Source organism: Elephas maximus, chromosome 1, assembly GCF_024166365.1.
Source record: "Elephas maximus indicus isolate mEleMax1 chromosome 1, mEleMax1 primary haplotype, whole genome shotgun sequence".
NCBI lineage: Eukaryota > Metazoa > Chordata > Mammalia > Proboscidea > Elephantidae > Elephas > Elephas maximus.
The window spans coordinates 239511962-239524005 of NC_064819.1; the positions used below are offsets into that span (position 1 = coordinate 239511962).

Genomic DNA, 12044 nt, shown 5'->3' on the forward strand with positions numbered 1-12044 from the left:
TCTTTCCTGACTTTAAACCATGCAGTATCCCCTTGTTCTGCTTGAACGACTGCCTCTTAGCCTATGGTCAAATTCCACATGATCACAATTAAGTGTTCTGGAATTCCCATACTTTGCAATGTTATCCATATTTCCTCATGATCCACACAGTCGAATGCCTTTGCACAGTCAATAAAACACAGGTAAACACCCTTCTGGTATTCTCTGCTTTCAGCCAGGATCCATCTGAAATCAGCAATGATATCCCTGGTTCCACGTCCTCTTCTGAATCAGCCTGAATTTCTGGCAGCTCCCTGTGGATATACTGCTGCAGCGGTTTTCCAATGATCTTCAGCAAAATTCTACTTGCTTGTGATATAAATGATGTTGTTCAAAAATTTCTGCATTCAACTGGATCACCTTTTGGTCACATAGCTGTCTTCCGAATTTCTTGGCATAGCCAAGCGAGCACTTCTAGCGCTGCATCTGTTTGTTGAAATATCTCAACTGATGTTCCGTAAACACCCGAGTCTTGTTTTTTGCCAGTGCCTTCAGTTCAGCTTGGGCTTCTTCCTTCAGTATCACTGGTTCTTGATCATATACTACCTCCTGAAGTGGCTGAATGTTGATCAATTGACAAATTGTTTTTGGTACAGTGACTCTGCATACTCCTTACATCTTCTTTTGATGCTTCCTGCATCATTCAGCATTTTGCCCATAGAATCCTTCAATATTGCAACCTGAGGCATGAATTTTTTCTTCAGTTCTTTCAGCTTGAAAAATACCAAGCATGATCCTCCCTTTTGGTTTTCTAACTCCAGGTCTTTATACATGTCATTATACTACTTTACTTGGTCTTCTTGAGCCACCCTCTGAAACCTTCTGTTCAGCTATTTTACGTCATTATTTCTTCCATTTACTACGTTCAAAAGCATGTTTCAGAGTCTCTTTTTGACATGCATTTACTATCTGCAGTTAGGATAACGTAAATAAAAGGAATGTTTGCCTTCGGAAGAAATAATTTTAAAAGCTATCTTGAATTAAACACATCATGTCTCTACTAGGCTTGGCTCCCGTTAAACTTTAAGGTGTTTAACTGAAACACAGAGAATTTAGCCTCAAGTTAAAATTTCACTTTCTACGGGTGGTTCAGTGGTAGAATTCTCACTACTCATGCAGGAGATCCAGGTTCCATTACCAACCAACGTACCACAAATGCAGCCACCGCCTGTCTGTCCACAGAGGCCTGCATGTTGCTGTGATGCTGGAAAGGTTTCAGCAGAGCTTCTAGACTAAGATGGACTAGGAAGAAAGGTGGGGTGATCTATTTCCGAAAAATCAGTCAATAAAAGCCCTACAGATCGTAATGGTCCGATCCACAACCGATTTTGGGGACAGTGCGGGACCAGGAAGTATTTCCTTCTGTTGTGCACAGGGTCGCCATGAGTTGGGATGAGTTGAGGGCAGCCAACAACAAGTCCTGAGTCCTACGAGTAAGGTAATTATCTTCTCGAGCATGTCTTCTGTTTCCTTAAGATCTATCAAGGCAGCTGTGTAATTTATTTGAGAAATAGTTTCTGCTGTCTAAGTATTTGGCTTAGTTAATCCTCAGGAAAGGAAATTTTAAAAGCATGTATGTATCTTTTATTGTGGTAAGTATGTAAGTAACAAAATGTTTACCATTTCAACCATCTTCACAAGTACAGCTCAGTGACATTAATTACGTTCATCACATTGTTCAACCATCTCCATGGTTTCCCCATCGCCCTTGACAGAAGCTCACGTTCCCTGAGTGTTGTGTGTTCCTGTCCCCTCCCTCCCGCCCACCCCCAGTGACCACTAATAAACTCTGGTCTCTAGACACTTGCCTATTCTAGATGTTTCACCTAAGTGGTACCAACAAATATGTGTCCTTTTGTGCCTGACTTATCTCACTCAGCATGTTTTCAAGGTTCAAGTTTCATCCATATTGTAGCATGTACCAGGACTTCATTTCTGAGGCAGGAAAATTTTTTTTTTTTTTTAGTTTTTATTTGCTTTAAGTCAAAGTTTACGAATCAAGTCAGACTCTCATACAAAAATTCATAAACACCTTGCTATATACTCCTAATTGCTCTCCCCCTAATGAGACAGCACCCTCCTTCCCCCCACTCTCTCTTTTTGTGTCCATTCGGCCAGCTTCTGACCCTCTCTACCCTCTCATCTCCCCTTCAGACAGGAGATGTCAACATAGTCTCATGTGTCTACTTGATCCAAGAAGCTCATTCTTCACCAGTATCATTGCCTATCTCATAGTCCAGTCTAATCCCTGTTTGAAGAGTTAGCTTTAGGAATGGTTCCTGTCTTGGACTAACAGAAGGTCTAGGGACCATGACCTCCGGGGTCATTCCAGTCTCAGTCAGACCATTAAGTCTGGTCTTTTTACGAGAATTTGGGGTCTGCATACCACTGCTGCTCTACTGCTCCCTAACGGATTCTTTGTTGTGTTCCCTGTCAGGGCAGTCATCAGCTGTAGCCACGCACCATCTAGTTCTGGTCTCAGGCTGATGTTGTCTCTGGTTTATGTGGCCCTTTCTGTCTCTTGGGCTCATAATTACCCTGTGTCTTTGGTGTTCTTCATTCTCCTTTGCTCCAGGTGGGTTGAGACCAGTTGGTGGATCTTAGATGGCTGCCTGCTAGTGTTTAAGACCCCAGATGTGAGGCAGAAAAATTTTTTAAAGAAATAAATGAAATAGCAGGTCAGTTAGAAAACAAGTTGACAAGGTAAACTCCTCTGCCCTTCTTTTATCTACCAGAGAAGGGCACTAAATATGGCCTCATAGAATCATCTCCAGATAAAGGTTGTTCAAACTTCTCAGGCTTAGCAGACAGGTTCCTAAGTCTTTTATTTGTGCTTCCCACAGAGATTCCACTTAAATGTGTTTATAAAGCTTTCCACGCTTGTTTTTCAAGACTCAGGATGGCTGTTAAAAACAAAAACTTACCAGAAGTGGCTGCAATTAGGACTCCGATGAATTACATCAGGCCAGTACATCTTCATTTCTGGCAGAAGATCCTACATTAAAAAAACAAAAAGTTAAAAAGTCCACACAGAATCTAATAACTCGAAATGCAGAATACAGCTCTGATGAACTAATATATTTTTAAAAAATTAATTATACTTAAACCAAAACCCGTTGCCATTGAGTCGATTCTGACTCATAGCGACCCTACAGGACAGAGTAGGACTACCCCATGGGGTTTCCAAGGCTGTAATCTTTACAGAAACAGACTGCCACATCTTTCTTCCATGGAGTGGCTGGTGGGTCCGAACCACCGACTGACGTGCCACCAGGGCTCCGTTGGCAAATGGTAGGCGCTCCATAAATCTGTTGAATGAATTTAATTCCATTTGGAGATGACACATCATAAGCAGGAACGACCCAGTGGCGTTGTGGGGAGTTAAAACACGCCCTTGAGGAAAATGTGTCTGAACCTCTGTCACCGGGCTGTGGGGTATTCCTAGTAACTGCTCACAGAGGGTCCCCAGCCCCGAGCCCCCAGGATTACGGCCTTAGAAGACCTCCCAGGAAGGAAGCCAAGGAAGGGAACCCGGTCCAGTGCGATGTGGGTTAGAACCTGTGGTGGATTTGGAGCTGGCTGCCCCGTCCTTTTGGGAGACACGCGTTCCGGGAAGGCATCTGCAGTTCTAGCAAACCCTCTAATTCTGCCTCGTACTCTCAAGGGGGTCCCTCTGACCTCCTGGACCCCAAGCTGCAAACCCATGCTGTGGGTGCCCTGACATAGTACTGATTATTCACACGGAATTGTGGGCGCCCCCAAAAGGGAAGATGAGCATGTCTGTCCATATGCGTACATATGAGTGAGACGGGGTAGGAAGAGAGAGAAGGCCTCATATTCCACATAAGGTAGGCAAATTCCTGGGATACCTGGGAAGATTACTTCTGCTCATCTCTCTTGTAAATTCCAGTCCTATGAGTTAACCTTTAACATAATCTTTTGTACTTTTTTTGGGCTGAACTGTATCCCCTCAAAATATGTGTTGGAATCCTATGACGTGATCCTATTTGGAAACAGGGTTTTCTTTGTTATTAATGAGACCATACCAGTGTAGGGCATGTCTTTAACCTATCAGCTTCTGAGGTACTGGGCGGGGGAGCATGGAGAAGCGCCTTGCTGAAAGCAATTTGGGCCTTTTTTCTTGGTTCTTTCTAAATAGACCAACACGCGAGGCTAATGAGTGGGGGCTGACTAGACCAAGAGGGACCAACTGGGTGCCTGATGCTGACTAAGTGTCATGATGTACTGTTTTACAGCCACATGGGGCCCTAAGCCCTGAGGCTCACAGGAGCTTCCTGGTTTGTATCCATGCATGGGAGAAGGCAGTACGTCCTTCCTTGAGGCACAGACGCTCTACACTGGTACCCCTCCCAGGCCTCACCCTATCTCTTCATTCATATCCTCTGTGGGTGTAATAAATCTGTAGACATAGTATGGTGTACTCTCTGTGGGATTCTGTAAGTCGTCCCAGCGAATTATCGAGCCCACAGGGGCAGTGAGAGCAGGCAGGGGCTGGTATCTCCCTGTTTGACAGTCTGAAAGAAGGTGTCCATCTAACTTGTGAGTGTTGACTCAGCTCTGGGTGGCTGGAGTCAGAGAAACGCTACGTGGGCAGCTGGTCTGAAAGGTGTCCTTCTAACTTGTGAGCACTGACCCAGCTCTGGGTGGCAACTGTCAGACAGAGGGGGTGCCACATGAGAGCTGGCAATGAGGTTGGAGGAATGGCGAAGTGGAGACTGGATCCGTCTCTACATGGTGGGGAGTGCATTCACGCTGGTCCTGAGCACACAGTTAGCAACAAAGATGGAGTTCGCCCACTGTCCCTCGCTGAGTGCAGATATGAAAAGTGTAGCTCAGACACAAAAGCGAGCACAAACGGGGGAAGACAGATGCCATGTAAAGATTGCAGAGGAATCGAGGAACACCAGGGCTGCAAAGTGAAAGAGACAAGGCCCCTCCCACAGAGCCGACACAGACAGGGCTGCCCCCTACAGTCAACGCCCTGAGTTTGGACTTCTCGCCTCCTGAACTGTGAGAAATAAGCTCCTGCTCTTTAAGGCCCCCCACGTGTGGCATTTCTGTTACAGCAGCACAGAGAACTAAGACACCCATCCTTCCTCCCTGCTCGCAGCCCCTACTTAGAAAGCCATCCCAGCTATCACCAGAAAGGACAGCCCTGCCCCACCCGACCCTGTGCTCCAGGCCACAGCTGCCTAGAGCTGCCCACTCCTGTCAGGCATTTCAACTAGGCGCCACGGGGGTTGGGAGCCCATCAGCGCTGGCTCACAGATGCAGCAAGTGCACGGTGCCAGACTGCACTCCCCCACGTCTGGGTTCACTTCCCACAGTCCACGTGGGGGCTGGTTTGGGCCCGGGGTTGAGGAGGAGAAAGGTTGATGTTTATTTAATTTGTGGGATTATGTATCAGTAACTCCTAAAAAGTACCAGAGCTTCAGTCATGCTGAACATATTCACGGCTTCCTAATTTTAAAACACAACTTGGAAGGTGCGCTTATGAAGGGAACAGTTAATCTAGTCCAACAGTCCATAACAGTAACATAACTAAAAGTTAATACCTTAATCTCCTCTAAATTAAAGTGCCAGGATCGGTTACAGTCTTCTGCTTTATCAGCCCTTGAAATTGACAAGATAAAGAGAAATCAGTCTTGGTTGAGATGGCAGCAACATGACATCAGCAAACTCATGACACTCACCACTTTCGTGAAGGTCTGCAGAGAATAAATGTGAAAGAAATCTCAACTGGGATTCCTGACACCACAAAAACGAATGAACAGACGATAAAACCAGCTGCCGTTGATTTGCCTTTGACTGACTCGGGGCGACCCCATGTGTGTCAGAAAAGAACTGTGCTCCAATAAGTGGTAACTTTGGTGAAGGGTAAGACTACACAATACTGGGGACGTCATGGAAGCTCCACAGACACATCCCAACTTCCTGAGGGACCAAATTACTGAGCTGAGGGCTGTGGGGACCGTGGTCTCTGGGAACATCTAGCTCAACTGGCATAACATACTTAATTTAAAAAATGCTCTATATTCTACTTTGGTGAGTAGCATCTGGGGTCTTCAAACCTTGTGAGCAGCCATCTAAGATACTCCACTGGTCTCACCCCATCTGGAGCAAGGAAGAATGAAGAAAACTAATGACACTAGGGAAAGGTAGACCACAACCATCATGGCCTCCACCAGACTGAGTCCAGCACAATTAGATGGTGCCTGGCTACCACCACCACCTGCTCTGACGGGATCTTAATAGAAGGTCCCGGACAAAGCTGGAGAAAAATGTAGAACTTACTGTCTGACAGAGGCTGGAGAAACCCTGACAGTATGGTCCACAGACACCCTTTTAGCATGGTAATGAAGTCATCCCTGAGGTTCACCCTTCAACCAAAGATTAGGCAGACCCACGAAACAAAATAAGGCTAAAGGGGCACACCAGCACAGGGGCAAACTGAGAAGGCAGGAGGAGACAGGGAAGTTGGTACTGGGGAACCCAAGGTGGAAAAGGGGAGAGTGTTGACATGTCCTGGGGTTGGTAACCGGTATCACAAAACAATATGTGTATTAATTGTTTAATGAGAAGCTAGTTTGCTCTGTAAACATTCATTTAAAGTACAATAAAAAAATTCAAAAAAAAAAAAAGGACTGTGTTCCACAGGGTCTTCAGGGGCTGATTATTTGAAGGGGATCACCAGGCCTTTCTGCCAAGGCACCTCTGGGTGGACTCAGACTTCCCGCCTTTCGATGAGTAGCCAAGTGCGTTAATGGTCTGCACCACCTAGGGACTGCACGCAGTATACGCAATATGTACATGCACGTATAGTATATATAACCCATCGCCATCGAGTCGATTCTGACTCACAGTGACCCCACAGGACAAAGCAAAACTGCCCCTTCGCGTTTCTAGGGTTGTAAATCTTTAAGGAGGCAGACTGCCACATCGTTCTCCTGTGGAGCAGCTGGTGGGTTTGGACCACTGACCTTTTGGTTAGCAGCTGAGCACTTTAAGCACGGTGTCACCAGTGCTCCTTTATATGTAATATTAAAAAAACAAAAAACAAAAAACCACTGCCATCAAGTCGATTCTGACTCACAGTCACCCTACAGGACAGAGCAGAACTACCCCATAGGGTTTCCAAGGAGCAGCTGGTAGATTCGAATTACTGACCTTTTGGTTAGCAGCCGTAGCTCTTAACCACTACACTACCAGGGGCCTTTATATATAATATACACACGTTTATTCATGTATTTTTACATATTTATTGCCTCAAAAGAAGAACAAGATGAGAAAAATTCAGTGATCTCAAAATGTACTCAGAATATCTAACCAAAAAAAAAAAAAAAACCAAACCCACTGCCGTCAAGTCAATTCTGACTCATAGCGACCCTACAGGACAGAGTAGAACTGCCCCATAGAGTTTCCAGGGTGCATCTGATAGACTCGAACTGCTGACCCTTTGATTAGCAGCCGTAGGACTTAACCACTATGCCACCTGGGTTTCCAGAATATCTAACGTCATGTTTAAACTAGATAGTTACAATTCTATCCAAATGGAAAGAAACAACAACAGAATTCGGCTTATGTTAGAAAGACTCAAGGTATTTTTAAATAAAGACCTCCTCTCTTCTATAAACTCCTACACAAAAAACAAGCGCACACATTAAGACCAGGCGCAAGGAAGGGTTTCAAGGTGGCCAGCTTCTTCCAGCTGCCTCATCCGGTTTGGACTGCATTCGATGCTTACCATAATCCATGTATTGTCCAGTAATCTGGAGGGTTGCTGCAGTCATTTTCAGCTTCCTGAGGGAAAAGACATGAAGGAAACAATGGGTTTGTTGTCTGTTTAAGTGCATTTAGCAACGCTACTTTTCTGTCAACAGCCATCAGCAAGGTGCAGGGACTGGACTGACAGGAGGTAAGCCCAGGGTTAGTTTAAATTGTCCCAAAACACAGGTGATACAGGGGCTGGCTTTTCTATTTGAAACAAAAAAATACCAATGCTCAAACAGTGTAGACAATGGGATTTAAAAGCTATTTTTGTTCTTTTTGTATGCTCACAAACAAAGCCAACCTGATGGAAAAACTCATGTTTGCCCATGAATAAGCATTTTAGCAGACAATCAAAAATGAAGGTTTGGGGGCAAAAGGTGGGCAGCACGCAGTTAGACTCAAGCCTGCTCAGTGACCAGGCTCCAGCTCACTAGTGAAACAGCAAAGGACTGAAAATTTGGAGCTGGCCAAAACGCCAACCTGAGAAGAACATGTCCTTCCCCTCAGTAACAGAGATGAAAGCACTGAGATAAACATCTCCTATAACGCTCTTTGGAGCCCTGGTGGCACAGTGGCAAACAGCTCAGCTGCTAACCAAAAGGTCAGCAGTTCAAATCCACCAGCAGCTCCCTGGAATCCTATGGAGCAGTTCTACTCTGTCCTATAGGGTTGCTATGAGTTGGAATCAACTCAATGGTAATAGGTTTGGTTTGGTGTAGCGCTTTGTTGTTGTTAGGTGCCATCGAGTCGGTCCCAACTCATAGCGACCCCACGTACAACAGAAGGGAACACCACCTAGTCCTGTGTCATCCTCACAATTGTTGTCATGCTTGAGCCTATTGTGGCAGCCACTGTGTCAACCCATCTTGTTGAGGGTCTTCCTCTTTTTCGCTGACCCTCTACTTTACTAAGCATGGTAAACACTCTTTAAAACCCAACCCAGCACTCTTTAGTGACCTCCAAATTGTCTAGTTAAAAATGAATTTTTCCAAAAAGAACAGTCAGCAAGAAACACATTTCAGCTTTCAGACCAGACTAAACAGAAGTAATGTGCGGCTCCCCCACCCCCGCTGTGAAGAAGCATACAAGAAGTCTGAGTCTGCTAAAATGGAGGTGCCATGCATGTTTTACCCACGCCTTTCCTCATTGAACGGGGAGCCACATCTTCTCATAGTTAGTCTGGTGATTAGATTAGGTCTCATCTCAGTGACCTAAATATCTGATGTGAGGAGTGAAAGACACTGCTATACAATGACAGGGCAGAAGAACCAGAAAACGAGTGTGGGGTCACAGGATGGTGGAGGTCATTATTTTATTTCCACTTCCACCCCTGCAGGAGACAGACTAACACAGTGGCCGCAACAAAGGACTCAAACACACCAACAGTCATGATGGCACAGGACTGGGCAACGTTTCGTTCTGTCGTACATAAGGTCACCATGAGTCAGAGGTGACTCACCATCAACTAACAACAACCTACATCCCAATTTTTTAGATGGAAAAACCAAAGTCCAAAGAAGGTAGATAATTAGCCTATCAGCACACAGCTAACCGAGAGCAAAGCCAAGACTCAGCATAGGTTCTTTGACTGGCTCCTGGTCCAACTTCTTTGTGTGTGCCACACACCTTTCCTGGGGACTGCTCAGTTCACAGGCTTTCATTTGATCAGCAGCCGCTCATCAAGCCCCAGGATATACAGGGGACAGTTCCGAGCACTGACCACACAAAGAGAGCAAGACAGAAATGATCCCAGCACCAACGTGTACATAAACCAATTAATGTCAAGTCCACGCCAACTCATGGCGACCCCGTGTGCATCAGAGTGCAACTGGGCTCCATAGCGTTTTCAATGGCTGATTTTTTGGAATTAGGTTGCCAGGCCTCTCTTCTGAGGCACCTCTGGGGGACTCGAACCTCCAACCTCTCTGTTAGCAGCCGAGTGCACTGACTGTTTGTGGCACTCAGGAATAACCACTCATTAAAGGCAGCAGTCTCAGAAGGCAGGAGCCCAGATACAGCCCAGCCATCAGGAGGACGCCTTGACTAGAGTAGCAGGTACTTCCTATCACGGCCCCCCAGACTGAAGCGAATTTCCTAACAACATGTCACTAGTACTTGATTTTTTTTTCATTTCATTTCTGAAGGCTCAGGCAGGAAGGCACTTCCACGCGTGGCATCTATGATCAGTGCGCAGGACACACGCACACTGTCACATAAACGTCTCCCAGCACATGGCCTCTGTCCACTCCCTGAAGGCAGAGCCCATGTGCCAGCCAAGCACCACAGTTAATTAAGACGCAGGCTCTTCAACACAGGTCTTTCCAGTAAGAATCAATAACTCCTGGGACGCTTCATCGCCCAGGGTGCAAACCTGACAACAAATCAGAACCCTGATTGCATGGCAATTTAATTCTCTTCTGAGCAAAGCCACTCCCTAACCCCAGAGCAAAGAAACAGAACTAGACGAAAGAAAGAAAGAGACAACACGTTTTAAAGTCTGGAAAACTCTCAAATAGAGCAGTCTGCTGTACTGACTCACAGCGAGCCTACAGGACGGAGTAGAGCTGCCCCACACGGTTCCAAGGAGCACCTGGTGGATTCACACTGCCAACCCTCCGGTTAGCAGCCACAGGTCTCAACCATTATGCCACCAGGGCTTCTGTAATAAGAGATACACTGTTAGAAATGAGAGTTCCCAGATTAAGAGTAAAATTTGGCACCTCCCAGGACGAAGATACTGGGCTTGGAGCCTAAGGACCAGAGGCTCGGAGGACATGTATGTCAAGTGGCACAACACAGTGCATAAAACATCCTACTTTGCTGAGTAGTGTCTGGGTTCTTAAAAGACAGTGAGCAGCCCCCTCAGGTACAACTTGTGGTCTTGTCCGGTCTGGAATAAGGGAGAATGAAGAAAACCAGACTCAAGGGTGCAATCAGTCCATAGCCTACACAACCCTGAGACCAGAAGAACTAGATGGTGCCTGGCTACCACTACCAACCCCTCTGACTGGGATCACAACAGTGGGTCTTGGTCAGAGTAGGAGAAAAATATAGAACAAAAAATCAAATTCATTAAAAAAAAAAAAAAAACAGAAACAGACTTACTGGCCTGATAAGAGGCTAGAGGAACCCCTGAGACTATGGCCCTAAGATGCCCCTCTGACCTGGAACTGAAGCCATTCCCAGAAACCACCCTCCAGTCAAGCAATAGACAGGCCCATAAAATACACAGTAACACTCAAAAAGAGCATTCTCTGTAGAACAAACAATTATACCACACCAAAAGGGCAACACGTGCCCAAAAGCAAAGATGAGAAGGCAGGAAGAGGCAGGAAGACTGGACAAAAGGAAATGGCGAACCCAGGACAGAAATGGGAAGAGTCCTGACATAGTGCGGGGATTGCAGCCAATGTCCTGGCGCGCTTTGTGTACAATTTGTTAAATGACAAACTAATTTGCTCTGAAAACTTTCACCTGAAACACCGTATTTTTTAAAAAAGAATAAAATTTGGTGATGACAAGTGACACTGCATTTTGTCAATAAATGACATAAATAAATCAGCAAGGAAGTAGAGATTGTCACTCTTGCTAAATGCTGAAGGCAAGAACAAAAAGCCAGAGTACCTCTTAAAGAACATAAAATAATGTAACTACCATATAGCAGTTGAGTCCTTGGGCGCCTAACCGAAAGGCTAGCGGTTCAAACCCCCCAGAGGCCCTCGGAAGACAGGCCTGGTGCTCTGCTTCCGAAAAGTCACAGCCTTGAAAACCCTACAAAAAAAAACACCAAACCAAACCCATTCCCACTGAGTTGATCCCAATTCATAGTGACCCTATAGGACAGAGTAGAACTGCCCCCATGGGGTTTCCAAGGAGTGGCTGGTGGATTCGAACCGCTGACCTTTTGGTGAGTAGTTGAGCTCTTAGCACTGTGCCACCAGAGGCAGTCCTACTCTGTGCACATGGCATCACCATGAGTCAGAACAGACTCAAAAGGCAGCCGACAACAAAATAACAACATGTAGCAACTACTGGCTACTTCTATCTCCCAAAGTTCAAAAGTCTCAAGCAAAATTGTAGAAATACTCAGTAAAATGAGGGATAGCAGGTCAGTATGATGACACACTTTGGAGTACTTGTTCAATGAATAATTTTAGGATAATTAGAATAATTGGCTCGCAAAGAGCTCCCAAGAGCGGATGATCTGGCCTAGG

At 45.7% G+C, this 12044-nt stretch overlaps 1 protein-coding gene across 1 annotated transcript in view; it reads right to left on the reverse strand.

The window, feature by feature from the left end:
* RNASET2 (ribonuclease T2) overlaps positions 1-12044 on the reverse strand; it is a 40277-nt gene that overhangs the window by 17192 nt on the left and 11041 nt on the right. The window contains exons 5-7 of the mRNA XM_049874490.1: positions 7805-7860; positions 5616-5673; positions 2964-3034 (exon numbers count right to left, since the gene is read on the reverse strand). Coding sequence (XP_049730447.1) covers positions 2964-3034; positions 5616-5673; positions 7805-7860 — 185 coding nt within the window. The remainder of the gene's footprint in view (positions 1-2963; positions 3035-5615; positions 5674-7804; positions 7861-12044) is intronic.